At 38.0% G+C, this 14720-nt stretch overlaps 2 protein-coding genes, 1 long non-coding RNA gene and 1 pseudogene across 4 annotated transcripts; 2 read left to right on the top strand and 2 right to left on the bottom strand.

Annotated features, from left to right (window-relative positions):
• Positions 1-2562: 2562 nt before the first annotated feature.
• Positions 2563-3623, bottom strand: LOC113087849 (mitochondrial import receptor subunit TOM40B-like; annotated as a pseudogene).
• A 489-nt stretch (positions 3624-4112) lies between these two features.
• On the top strand, positions 4113-5678 carry LOC113081994 (uncharacterized). Its single transcript, XR_003282394.1, has 3 exons — positions 4113-4399; positions 4592-4901; positions 5019-5678. It is a non-coding gene; the product is annotated as an uncharacterized LOC113081994 (long non-coding RNA).
• A 115-nt stretch (positions 5679-5793) lies between these two features.
• On the bottom strand, positions 5794-13288 carry LOC113081980 (uncharacterized). Of its 2 annotated transcripts, none has more exons than XM_026253890.1 (2): positions 12829-13288; positions 5794-6787 (listed from the first exon to the last, which is right to left on the bottom strand). In XM_026253890.1, exon 2 carries the CDS (start codon positions 6767-6769, stop codon positions 6122-6124), a length of 648 nt encoding a protein of 215 aa, XP_026109675.1. In that variant the 5' UTR covers positions 6770-6787; positions 12829-13288; the 3' UTR covers positions 5794-6121. The 2 variants fall into 2 exon arrangements, with proteins under 2 accessions (XP_026109675.1, XP_026109668.1); XM_026253883.1 differs by lacking the exon at positions 12829-13288 and adding an exon at positions 7388-7953.
• Positions 8712-12249, top strand: LOC113081970 (ferredoxin-fold anticodon-binding domain-containing protein 1-like). Its single transcript, XM_026253871.1, is given in 5 exon segments — positions 8712-8880; positions 9209-9365; positions 9533-9736; positions 9873-10031; positions 11136-12249. Coding segments are annotated over 5 exon segments (1743 nt in total). The 3' UTR covers positions 12190-12249.
• Positions 13289-14720: the final 1432 nt, after the last annotated feature.

The raw sequence follows: 14720 nt of genomic DNA, 5'->3' as shown, positions 1-14720 counted from the left end.
TGTGTGTGTGTTCACTGCTCTGTGTGTGTGCATTTCGGATGGGTTAAATGCAGAGCACAAATTCTGAGTATGGGTCACCATACTTGGCTTAATGTCACTTCACATTTATTTTTTATTTTTTTTCTCAGCAGGATCAATGCCCGCAAAGCTCCGGGTCCTGACAACATCCCTGGGCGTGTACTGAAAGACTCACTGATGTCTTCACAGACATTTTTAACATCTCACTGAGACAGGCTGTTGTTCCCACATGCTTTAAAACTACCACTATCATCCCAGTCCCGAAGAAGCCATCTCCATCCTGCTTCAATGACTACCGTCCTGTTGCACTTACCCCCATCTTCATGAAGTGCTTTGAACGGCTAGTCATGCACCACATCAAGTCTGCCCTCCCCCCCTCCCTGGACCCCTTCCAGTTTGCATATCGGTCCAACCGGTCGACTGATGATGCCATCTCCACTGCCGTCCACTCAGCACTCAAAAAAGGAAAAAAAGGACTCTTATGTCAGAATGCTGTTCATAGACTTCAGTTCAGCATTCAACACAATCATCCCTCAGCAGCTCATCTACAAGCTGAGTCAGCTGGGGCTCAACACTTCGCTGTGCAACTGGCTGTTGGACTTTCTGACTGGAAGACCTCAGGCAGTACGGGTCGGCAGCAACACATCCAGCACCATCACACTGAACACTGGGGCCCCCCAAGGATGTGTGCTGAGCCCCCTCCTCTTCACTCTGCTGACCCATGACTGCACACCGTCACACAGCTCCAACCTCTTCATTAAGTTTGCAGATGACATGACGGTGGTGGGTCTCATTAGCAACAAAGATGAGACAAACTACAGGAGTGAGGTGAGCCGCCTGGCTGGGTGGTGCAGTGACAACAATCTCTCTCTGAATGTGGAGAAGACGAAGGAGATTGTTGTAGACTTCAGGAGAGCACACACTCAGCATGTTCCTCTGACCATCAACGGTGCGACTGTGGAGAGAGTGAGCAGCACCAAGTTCCTGGGTGTGCACATCACAGAGGACCTCTCCTGGACTGAAAACACCACAGCACTGGCCAAGAAATCACAACAGCGTCTCTACTTCCTCCGCAAACTGAGGAGAGCCAGAGCCCCACCCCCCATCATGTACACATTCTACAGAGGCACCATCGAGAGCATCCTGACGAGCTGCATCACTGTGTGGTATGGCGCCTGCAACGCGTCCTGCCGAAAGACTCTACAACGCATAGTGAGAGCAGCTGAGAAGATCATTGGTGTCTCTCTACCCTCCCTCCAGGACATTTATGGAACACGTCTCACCCGCAAAGCCCTCTGCATCACAGGTGATCCCACCCACCCATCACACAGCTTCTTCAGCCTGCTGCCATCAGGGAGGAGACTGCGGAGTCTCCAGGCCAGGACCAGCAGACTGAAGGACAGCTTCATCCACCAGGCTGTCAGGAAGCTGAACTCCCTCCCGAACCTGCTCCCCCTCCCCTCTTCTTCCCCAGGCACCACTGAACTATGAACCCAACTAATTATATGATGACATGCACGAGTCACTTGTGCAGCATTGGTCTGCTCACTCACCGCTCACTACCTCATTCGGCATGGAACTACCTCATCAGTCAGTTAAATAACTGCTCTTGGTCACTTGTCACTTGTCACTTTAATCAGACTTAAGATATTTTTAATAAGTGATTTTTTTGCACTATAAAATCTTTTAACTGCACTGTTGTTCACTTCATTGATTTGCACTATATCTGTCATTTACCTTGCGCTGCTTTATTTAACTTTATTTTTAACTTTTATTTTTATTATATGTCTTTTTTTATAATTCCCTTATTGTATAATTGTATCTACATTTTATATTTGATCTAGTTATTTTTTTAGGCTTTAATGTTAATGTTATCTGTATACACCGGGGTCTGAGAGTAACGCAATTTCGATTCTCTGTATGTATGTACTGTACATGTGGAAATTGACAATAAAGCAGACTTGAACTTCAACTTGAACTTGAACTATAGGTACTCAAGATTAACAGGAGATTGAGTGAAAATAGCATTTCAGCCCCCCTTTAAGGCGTTCTGAGGGGTTGTCAGGGTGTTGCTATGTAGCTGTTAAGGTGTTCAGGAGTTTTTTTGTGTGTTATGTAGTTCGTAGTGTTTAGGTTTTTTGTTAAGCTGTCTCTAGGGTGCTTGTGTGGATGCCAGCATGTTGCTATGTGGTTGAAAGATATTTCTTTTCCTGAATTCCTATGTTGTTGCAGTTTTTTACTTTTAGGATATTACATTTTAATTAATTATTATCATTTTATGAGCACACACAAAAAAAACTGTAGTTCCCCTAGTTTGTGAAACCTTTCACATCAGCAGCAGGGTGACTTGTGGAGTTTGAAATGAATTTAGTTCCACTCAAGAAGCTTTGAAAATAAAAACTTGCAGTCTCTAATCATTTTCCACAATAGGCAAACAGAACAGTTTAATCAAAATGAAATGCAAAGGCAACCACAGAAAAACCTGTTCTAACTGGAAGCCAGTGCTTTGTTGTAACTAATGCACATTCCTGTGACATCAGTAAATCAGTATGTCTTCTGTTTTAATGAAGGACTCAGAATGTCAGGGTTGGTCATAGTGACTGCTTCTGTGAAGTCACTACCTCTATATTCTGTCTCAATCTGCCATGTGACAAACTGTGCCTGTTGAGTCTATTAAAGAATAAGCAGCAATAATACTGCATAACACTGCTGCTTACCTGAAATACTTCTTTAGCTCTTATTTTTGTATGTTTAAGCTGCCAGAGGAGTCCATTTCTCCAATAAGCATAGGTGAGCCTTTATACACAGAAGATTATTGCACCGTGAAAGAGAGAAATTCAGCATGTTAAACCCATATTATCATATTAAATACCCAGTTAAAATATACTTCAAGTAAGTGTCCATTCTTGGCGTTTCTTTGCAGTCAGTGTCTGACTGTAGGTGTTCGGCATTAAAAAGCGATAACTGGATGGAGCAACAGCAATGAGCTGAAATTTGTGACTGAGGTGAGAATTAAACCGCATCCATTAGTCCTTTGGGAAAATATGCCATGCTAAATACTAAACTTGACTTAAAATCATTGAACCTGTCCTAAACTGGAAGTTTATGTATGAACAAACCTTGAAGAAACTGCTGAGGGCCTTATTTATCACCAGTGTTACACCTTAATCTGCTGTGGAAATACCTCTAGACACACAAGCAATTAAAATGACATCTAAACAATTTTTTAAAAGATGCCTATTTTAATGGAATTTATGAAAATGCATTCAAAATCAAGAGAGACCTTTACAGTTATGGTGCAGACCATCAAAGCTCCCTGGGTTGGGCATCTCTCCTGTCCCACCGTGATAAGAGTCTATCCTGTGGAAAAGGGGAGTTTTGGCACCCTGGGCGGGTTGACAAAGCCAGCACACTGCACATGGGAACCCAAAAGCCAAATGAGAGGACCACACACTTTCAACCTGATCCTTTGAACTGTGAGAGACAACAGCACTTTGACATGCTCCTATAATAATGATAATCATTAACATTGCTTCACGCATCCATGCATAATTAAGACATTACAATATTGTAATATTAGTAATATTAATGAATGATCTGCACATTTATTAATGCATTTGAGTACGTTATCTTCAATTAATAATTGCATCTGATCGATGGTTAATAATCATGCATTTGGGAATATCATGCTATGCTTTAAAATCTGTCTACTTACGCTGAATAAATGTGGGCTTTGCAATTTACAGTAAGCCAAAACATCCTGAAATCATACTAAAATACAAGCTTTTACATGCAGTGACAGCTGGAAGAGAGTAAGGGGAAAGGATGCTTAGTTAGGAATGTAATAACAACTCAGCTACCCAACAGACCAGCTGATCGGTGCAGTCATTTAACGAAGAGCAACGATGAAACGTTTCCGTCCAGAAACACGCTGTTCACTCGGCAATGAAAACACGACATTTGAATGAAGAATGAAACGTATTTACAAACTTGTATTATCAACATATGGTATATTTCTGAAATAATCTAAGTTAGGCATTTTTAGTATCAAACTTGACTTGGCAGCTTGTGACGTTACGGGGAGTCAACTAGTGATTAGAGGTCTGACTCCTTTTCGGGACTCGGTTCTTTTGAGTGAGCCGAAGCAAAATCGAATTTAGTCATTCATTAACCGATTTATAAAGCCGTCATACAATTTAATTTGAAAACCTATTAAGTATTATGCTTTTTGTTTTCTCCAAAGTATTGCTTGTCATTAGCAGTTAGCGTACAAACCAAATATGAGCGCTTCTTACAGTTATTGTGTTGTCTTGCAGTATGTTGAAAATAAAGCAGATGACAATGACTGGTTCCGTCTAGAGTCCAACAAAGAGGCCACATGGTCAGTATTTTATTGCTTATTCTTCTGTTTATTATTATATTATCCATTAATGTCTTTAGAGTTTTATAAATGCGTCCATGTCTGTGTAGGTGGTTTGGAAAATTCTGGTACATTCACAAGCTTCTCAAATATGAGTTTGACATGGAATTTGAATTTGCTTACATGTACTTTACATTTCATGTTTTGTTAAAGTCCACAGTATTTGCCTCCATCCTAATGTCCAGATTCCAGTCACATATCCTGCCACAGCACTTGAAAAGTGGCCATTCCTGAGTAAGATGGGAAGTCAGCCAAGATGTACAGGTTTGAGCCTTATGTGAATAATTTAGAATTTCATCACAATTAAATTTTTAGTTAAAATAAAAACAAATGTACCTCAATCGTTCCAAAAAAACCATCTTTTGTTTCAAAGGTGGTAAAATCTGCCTGACAGATCACTTCAAGCCACTGTGGGCAAGGAATGTCCCAAAGTTTGGTCTGGCTCATCTTATGGCTTTTGGGAGTGAGTTATGTTACATGTCTAAAGTGAAATGTATTATGTCATACATTTCCAAAAAATATTTTGTTGTTTTGAGTTACTCCATTTCAAATGAATAACTAATCTCTGTTCTTTTCTAAGCTTGGACCATGGCTTGCAGTTGAGATTCCAGACCTCATTGCGAAAGGCATAATTGAACATAAAGACCAGCAAAACAGCTGAAACAGTAGCAGCCTGTTTCAATGGGATATGTATGTTTTTTATCAGTAAAGCTTGGTTCATAAATGTGGGACCATTTTATTGAAATGGGTAAACATAAGAATTTAAAATTGTTCGAAAGTATTTAAAAAAATTATTTATTTTCTCAGCTGGAAAAGTTTCTTTAACAGCTTTTCTTAAAATATGGATATAGGAAAATGTATAATGAAATAATTTGTATTTGTAAATTAATTAGATTTTTTTTTATAAATAACTATAATAACTCTGTAATTAAATAATGTTATATTATTTTTATCATGTATCTGTACTTAAGTTTTTGTTTAAAAAAAAATATTACAGATGTTCGTAAAGGCATTTAAAAACATTGAGGCCAATAATAATCTTATTATAATAATCTAATTATTTCAAGAATCTGGTCACTCCATCTCCCAAGATGAATGCTGGAATATATTATGAAATCAAATCGGTTTTGTTCTTGGTGTGAACAGAAGTAAATCATAGTAATTAATAGTCACTGACAGTAAGAAAGTAGGCTAACATTATGCCATTATAAAATATGCCTATAAAAAGCAACTAGCCATAGAAAACATTCCTACAGGTCCTAGATTTTTATTTTTTGCAAATATAATCCTCATTACTTCTGCTCATGAAATAAGATCAGGAGTTTATCAGGTGTTTATATAGACAGAGTACTGAATTGAGAGGTAGGCTCTTTTTATTGTCTGCATTACTGAATGCTTAAAACAAACATGATTGATCGTAAAAATATCTTTGAAAACAGTCATGCAATTATATACGTTTAGATTTAAAATATAAAATCAAATATGGTGGCACATATCAGCAGGAGAAAGAATATGTCAAAGCATAATTGTCAAAGATAAATGTGTGACAGAGAACTATGAGGAAAGATAGCTATCTTATATACTAACCCTAACCTCAAACATCATGTATTGACATGTCAACAAACCGGTCCAAATGCCTAAAGAGCGCCTGAATCATGCATCTGTCCTGATTTCCTGAGAATTTTATGAACTCTTACGAATGCACTTGTGTTTGGTCAGGAGAGCACAGATCGTCTTTCCACACCCCCAGCATGGCTGTACAGTATGAGCAAGCCCTAGTTTCAGCTTGCACACTGTGCAAGTACCTGAGGCGTTTGATGGCCCTTTATTGTTTTGAGCGATGAGCTGTTTGAGTTCATTTAAGATGGTCGTGTCGGGTGCAAGAGCAATATCTGTGACCTCGATACGCTTTGGGTCGTAGACGCAGTCCTCCTCTAGACCACTAGGCACAGCATTCATGCCACAGTTAGGAGGAACCCAGGCAGTGTCATATCCGTGAGCATGCCACGCCTTCTGTAGAGGATGGTTGTCCTTATCAATTCTTTTGACTTTTCCACAGTCAACGCTTAATTTAAGCACAACTCTGTCAGTAGGTAGGGATTTCAGAGGATAGCGCTCTGCTTTCTTCTGGTCACGGCTCACATAAACTCCAGGTCCCAGCATTCCATCTGCTGATTGCCGGAAGCCATTTGTTATGATCTGACGAGATATTTGCACAGAGGTGCCGTGATACATGGTATAGAGTCTGCCTGATTTGGGGGCCTGGTTGGCCCGAAGATGACGATCTTCATCATAGAATGCCTTCCAGCCATAGAATCGGATCGATGCCATCCTTTCCCCTGGTATTTCCTGTGGATTAAATGCAGTAGTAGTAGTAATAATAAAAAAAATAATAATACACTTCCAGGAAATGTTTGGATCTGCTCAAACTTTATTCATATTTTAGAATACTAGCCCAGTGAACAAAACTATGAAATATCACAAGTGAAAGTATGAAAAATTTAATGTTAATGACTAATATGTTAACAGAAATCAAAACTATATTTTAGCTTTTTCAAAATAACAAACTTTGGTTTAAATTAAAACTACTGCTCTAAAATGAAATTTGACTGTTCTAAAGAATTTTTTTTTTTTTTTTTTTTTTTTGTGAGGAAACTATTTCAATCATTTCATTAATCATAATTTCACAGATCATTCATACCAAACATCACAACATTTTGAAAATGAAACATGAATCTTTCACTAATTACAAATCTTTCACTGTGCTGTCAGTCATTTAGGTTTCTTTTGTTGTTTAGATTCATTCAAGTTTGAACTGGAAACGCCATAATTTCTGCTATATAGCTCGGCTAAAATATGTAATTTACATTTTTATCGATATATCGACTAAGATAAACCTATAATTTTCTAAAGTAAAACGTTACATTGTTCAGAAGTTAACAAACGTACCTTAAAATACTCCTCGCAAATGAGCAAGAAATTACATGAAACTCCGCGTCTAAACTTTCTTTTTTTGCTTATACTTTGAAAGCCATCCTTTCACTTTCAATTTCTTCTTAAACACGTCTTCCTGTTGTGCTGATGGTGTAAAATAAATTTACATGATACATTAAAATACTGTTTCTTAAATTCAGTAATCAAGGGATGTCAGAGACTGTAGTTAAGCATGCATTTGTTTAATTATTCAAAGCTCTCACACTTTTTTAAAGGTAAAATAATGTCACAAGTCAATGAATAGAATACACTTCATTGGCCAGAAGCGCTCTTACGCATAAACGTGGCGGACGGTAATGTTGCCATGTCCGCAAATTATAAACGACTTCGTGGTTGTTAGTATTTTTAAAAAAGAGGTTGTTCAGTCAGTCACTAATATCAGTTTCCCAACTTCCTCCTCTACACATATGATTAATTTCAATTAAAATAAGTATTTACTGTATTCACTGATTCATGTTTTAGATGACCAGTAGTTATAAATCCGTGAAAACTAGAGAATATTTAAGTGTGACTTCCTCTTGGCGATCCTCTACAAGCCGATGTAATTATTTCAGTTAAACTCTATGTTTCATGTTCATTTATTTCGTAAGAAAAATTTAATTTGACGGTTAATTCGATTTTAATTTAAATACTTATTTCAGATAAGGCGAGAGGCTTATGTTTCTAGTAAGATCTGGCAACTACGTGCTAGCAGATGGAAGGAAACTGGAACGTGGACAGTGCATGAATATTTTGGCTCTAACATATTACATCTGTTATGAAATTGTACACAGTGCTGCTGATAGAAAATATATAGTCGTAATATTTATTTGCATTTTTTTTTACCGGACTGTTTTTATTACTGTCTTAGGACAAATAGCAATCGCGCGCATGGTAACGGGTTGTTTTTCACTGTGCGGCTTCCCCGGGGGGGAACGAAACTTCACTGCTGCAGCACGCTCGCTTATGAAACTACATCTCCGTCTTTCTCAATTACACTTTGTCACGCAAACAGACCGAAAACCTGCTCTAAAAACACATCTGCTCTTCAAGTGTCGCGTTAGCTCCCAAGCTGTGGTATTTTAATTAGCTTTCAAGCCGTATCTCGACAGACGTCAGAGCGCATGCAGTCTAAAGTCAATGCCGCATTGTGTCCTGCCATGCGAGGCTTTCTACGCTCAGTTCCAGCTCGATAGTCGAAGGGACGCTGTAACCCTTGCTCAAAAATGTATGGAAAAGTTCTGCTCTCCTACTAATGTGACAGCTTGCTGGGTTGTGTTTTCCTTGATATTTTCTGGAAATGTCCAAGACACGCGAGGTGCTACTTGTGGGAGAAGGCAACTTCTCCTTCTCGGCAGCTTTGAGCGAGAGCGAGGACGTCGGCGTGACCGCCACTTGCTTTCAAAGCGAGAATCAAATCTATCGACAGGAGGGAGCTGCAGTGAACATACAGCGACTCCGTGACAGAGGTCAGTCGTTATGTAATTCTTAATTCTAATAATGTTGTCATGCATGCATGTTTTTACTCTTGCAGTGCTTTCTTGTGTCTTTGTTCTCCTCTACTTGATCGATTTCAGCCTACCCATAGTTTAGTCTCTACCAGTGTAAGCATTTTCAAGGAGATCTATTCTTCCCACACATCAAGTGTCATATCCCTGAATTTGCATGCCTGTACCCAAGTCCATGCATTTACACATTTGGTTTTTATGAGACCTCCAGGGAGGGTTAAAAGCTTCATTGAATTCTGTGTGATAATTCTGTGGAGGGTCTTGATGTCAATACAAACTCCCATTGCAGGATCAATCGTTCTCTTTGAGGTGGATTGCACATGCCTAAAGGAGCACGAAACCATTCAGCATCATCTTTTTGACTGCGTTATCTTCAATTTTCCTCACTGTGGGCGGAAAAGTGGTGTAAAGAAGAACCGCATTCTGCTGGAGAAATTTTTCCATAGGTAAGTGTGACACTCTTGTGGCAACAAGGTCTTTATTATGGGGTTACATAAGTGTGACTTCCAGTGTTATGTAATGTTAATACTGAGGGGATCGAGAGTTTCGAGGTCTTTTGGTGCTTTGTACATGTGTGATGTGTGATGGATGGATGTTTTGTGTGTTTTTCTAGTGCCGTTGCAGTCCTGAAGGACAATGGGGAAGTGCACGTCACCTTGTGCAATGGCCAAGGTGGCACTCCATGTGACAGTCCAATGAGAGAATGGCACAATAGTTGGCAAGTGGTTGCCATGGCAGCAGAAGCAGGGCTAATTCTCAGTGAAATCCGTCCCTTTGACTGTGAAGCATATCAAGGATACAGATGTACTGGTTACAGGTAAACGGCTTTGGACAAGTGGACACAGTCCACTTCAGTGGGATTTAACATGGTGTCTAATTGGACTTGAATAACATTTAATGGTCCTGTTACAGTTATGTAATGGCATTCATCAAATAAAAATTATTTTGCAAAGGAGTCAAGACAAAGGTTTCCATGTAGAGGGGGCTCTGACCCACGTCTTCACTCGGAGTCTCCCGCACACCACACCAGAAAAACGGAAAATGGAGAAAACCATTGGGAAGGAGACCGTTCGCTTTGAGCTTCCGGCAGAGTTGAGCATTTATATGAACAGGTAAGTGCTAACTTGTTGCTGACTGGAAAATAGCCAACCTCAAGTCTCTTTATTAGCAACGCTTTATCCCAAAAGAAAAACTGTAACATTTTAAATAACCATTATGTTGTTTTGAAGCTGTGGAAACAAAATATATATATTTTAAGTAACATAGTGTTTAAATGCAACTTGTGTGCTATGTTTAATAACTTGGCAAACATTTTGGGCTACAAAAGTTGCATTGACTATAAAAATATGATGTCATGATCACTGGTTCTCACATGTCTTGTTACAAAATGTTAAGTGTGCCATATTTGATTGGAGATCTACAGCGGAGGGGAAGATTATTAGTGAATAATGCCTACCATATTGGTCTGTTTCTCACATATAGCTATGTTATTGCCCCAAAAGACTTGGAATATAGTAGAAAAATGTCATATGTACTATTTTTATGTTGCTTTTTGCTAGGAATGTGTGAAATGCACGATGTTGTAATTGACCAATATTAGAGATTTTCTTATTTAGCGGTCTTGGTTGTACAAAATATTGAATTGCTCTTTTTTTTTTTGTAAATGTTATCTTTCTAGCTATATTTATCTCATTTCTATCTATTAGAATCAATATCTCATTTTTCATTCCCATTTTATGTATGTTATAACGCTGCGATACGGTTCACTTTAAACTGATTGTATAATCGATTTTATGTTTCATGGTTTTATTTTATTTAGACAAAGTTGTTTAGGATTTTAAATGCCTTGAAATGGTTATTAACCGAAACATTAAAATGTTAGCAGCCTGGGTACTTTTTCACAGAAGACATACGGATTTGGAATGGCATGAGGGTGAATTATTGATTGCAAAATATCCAGTTTTGCATCAACTGTTCCAATAAAATAAGAAACATTCAAAAACAAGACATAGCTACATGATAAAGGCATTTATTTATCTAGCTAGCATTGTGAAGTTGTGTCTGTAATCAGTATTGTAATATTATACAGAATAGATGGGCTTTACACATACAATACTTTTGTCTCTATATGTGTATGCATCATGTATTTCCTTAAGTGGATTTTTGATACATTACACAGTATATTTGATGCAAACATTTTTTTCTCTCTGTGTTAGGGATTTCCTTGGTCAGCAGTCACATCATCCAGTAAAAACGGTCCAGGAGCAGTTACTTAGAGAGCTAAAGTCAATCTGGCCTGTGTGCGCTATGAATGAAAACTTCTCAGAACTGGTAAGCTGCCAGCCAGGAACGCCAGAGGCATGCGACTCCTCTCTGACCCACTCAGACGTCTACTGGATCAAACCTACTGACACCTTTATATTTGACCAAAGTGAAAATGAGCAAAATGACTGCGAGTCTATGGATGACCAACAAAGCTTTACTGGCAGCTATGCACTACGGCCATCTCTGTTGCTGCATGTTCAAGAGATCACCCAGAATGAGGACTTCAGCCCTGGCACTCTTAACGCAGTCAGTGGCCTGGTCTTTCAGAGAGTGCCCATCTCCCCGAGCCGTTCTCCTGCTTTCCACCAGCTTCTGTTGGTGGGAATGTTCCCTGCAGAATCCCATCCTGTCCAGTGCTTCCAAGATTGTTTGGAGGCACTACTTGCTTCTTATGGCATCTCCTTCGAAGAGGCGCAAACAGGCCTGGATCAGCAAGTGTGGATGAATTCAAAGAAGCTTTCCTAGTTTGGGGGGATCGCATATCTACCTTCTTTTTCCTCATCCCTCGATGAAGATTTACAGTTAATCACGGTCTCAATAAACTTGGATCATTTAGCCACCCTGATTTTCGGCATTTCTGACTGGCGATTACTTTGGAGCTTCGATCCTCGCTTTCTTAAGCATTTCGAGCTCAATCCACTTGGATCTTTTAGTCCGTTCTCCCTTTACCCACCAAGCTACTTGCATGATATCAGTTTCTGGATGGAACCAGAAAGCTATGATGAACTAGACTTCCATGCACTTGTGCGAGAGGTTTCTAGCGGTGCGGTTAAGGATGTGGCATTAGTCGATCGCTTCAGACACCCACACATGGGTCATGCAAGCCTCTGCTATAGGCTGACATATCAGTCACCCGATTGGGCCCTCTCGCACAGCCAGGCATTGGGACTACAGAATCAGCTTCGGAGGCTGTTACCCCTGCGCCTGCAGGTCACGCTGAGATGATAGAATATACAATAGATCAAATGGATGAATAATCTCAGATTAAAATTTTTAAGGACTTTATAGATCAGAAGAGCAAGTCTGTTTATTTAGAATGATTTGTTCTGCAGTTTTTTTTTATAAATAAAGAGAGGTCAAGAGAGGTTGCATTTTAGCAAATACAATGGTTATTATTCCATTTTATTTAAAACTGACATATCAAACTATTTGAACTAAAGGGATTTTTTTGTTGCTGTTTGAAATAGGATCATGTTTACATATCGATCATTATGGAAATTGATAAAAATGGTACATTTATTGTGGGTTTAAGATACAAAGTAATGTTTACAAATTTCAATAGTACTGTGTTACTTTTCCTTGTTGTTTAGTACTTTACAATGAGGAAAGAAAATGAAATTATTACAAATTGCATCATCTCATAAAAAAAAAAATAATAAAAAAAAATAATACAAATATTTTTCTAGTTTCTTTGTTTGGCACGTGTTTACATTATCTCTAAAGCTGCATTTGATACTGTGATATTTCTGGAGTGTCTATGATTATTTGTGACTGTAAATTGTTATATTGCTATATAATTTGACTGAATTGTGTAATTTAAACAAATGGAATTGCAAAAATAATGGCTGTTGTCACACAGATTACCTGAAAATTAACCTGTTTTCCATTGTTTGGTCAAACAGTGTTGGACTGGTTGGGATGCTCAAACTGCTGGTAAATCCTGTAGATTAAGTCCAAAAAAGTAAATATCCTGGGTCTTTTCTGAACCTGAAAAGAATGGCTTGAATCCCTTACATAAATAAATGATAACAATTACATATATTACTCCTGCAGAGTTTAGCTCCAACCCTAATCAAACACACCTGAACCAGTTAATCAAGGTGTTACTAGGCATACTAGAAACATCCAGACAAGTTGAGCTTAACTCTGCAAGACAGTGGCCTTCTAGGACCGAATTTGGTGACCCTAGTTTTAGACTTGTCATGGCACGTAAGTGCACGCCAGGTGCTGAGTCCAACAATTGCAAATATAACATTCAAAATGTAAAACACATGTTCTGTCATTAAATAGTTTTCTGAGCATTTAGCAAGTGTGCACATTTTTTGGATTTATTTATCATGGCAACCACACCAAACTATTAATTTTTTTAACAACAGGTCCTGTTTGTGAATACTAAATATGATTTTAGGGCTCTTTAGTGGAAAATCTTTACATTTTCAGGAAAGCAGGATTTTTTTTATTCTGTATTTGCAAGAATCTAACTGATATGAAGAAATGTCATCATGCCACATGTGACTGTTTAGATTTAGTAAATTAAGGGCTATTTTCTAATATGCAAAGCTACAATAAGATAAACGTAGTATGATAAAACTGAACATTTAATTAAGTTGAAACTAAATTAACTGGTTTCTTTCAAGTCATAAATACCATTTAACATGACTATGCCAGAATACATTAGACCAACTAATTAGTACAAACTAATCTTCCTGGGTTAAATCCGGTAGAAAATTAACAATTGCGGGTTACTGCTTTACCCTGTATCATCATTGTATGAATATGCAAATAATTCAGTACCATGTTATTGCCATACCATCATTGTATCATAGTACAATGGTGTAAGAAAGTTGGTAACATAATATTGTCAACAATATAACAATACTTGTATTAATCATGAAAATTTTTTGTTGTTCAGTTGGCTTAAATATGAACTAAATGTACTAAAGTGGAAAAGATGAGAAAAGTGTGTTCTGAAATGTATGTATATTAAAACATTTGTAGTAAATGTACTTCACAAATTCAGTAAGAGCAAAAAAATGGGAGTTAGCAGCAGGGTTATTATAGTTATGTCAGGACAACTATGAGGAATTGGCATGGTAATGTAAATGACAATGTTAATGTATTTGGTCTTGGCAGAATAGATCTTCTACGAAGAGCAAGTACCAAGACCTGTTACTGCCAATAAATCCAGAACATGCTGCTGTAAGCATGTGAGAAATATTGCTGCTGCAAATATAACATACATGAAATAACCTCCGTATAGCATACATGAATCACCTTGTAGCAGATCTGTACAGGTGGTGCTGGGGAAGTTTCTGAAGCAAGTTGCAACAAGCCCATGCCATATATTTGAATGTTGAGCAGCAAGCTCATTGGCTACCGATACAGGAGAGAACCACTCAGCTGTGATGTGACAATGATGTCATTAGGTCAAATTGAGTAAGCCCTATCGGACTGCGCCATCTAGAGTTTCATGCCAGAACTCTATTTAAAAAAAAAAAGATTAATAATAATGTCGTTTCAAATTACCAAAGCAGCATTTCTCTTCTTCATTTAAACTTGATGTACTGAAATAAAATACTGAAATAGAAATTAATAGAAAAAAAAATAGTAGCTAATAAAAATGACAACAACTAAATTACTGAAACTTTTTAATTAAAATGAAAACGGTAAATACTAAATAATAATAAAAACGCATTAAACATATCAAACTATAATGACACTAAAATAACATAATTTGATACAATGCCACTAAAATA

This window comes from Carassius auratus, chromosome 5 (genome assembly GCF_003368295.1).
Source record: "Carassius auratus strain Wakin chromosome 5, ASM336829v1, whole genome shotgun sequence".
Lineage (NCBI taxonomy): Eukaryota > Metazoa > Chordata > Actinopteri > Cypriniformes > Cyprinidae > Carassius > Carassius auratus.
This window is presented reverse-complemented; position numbering and strand designations above follow the sequence as displayed.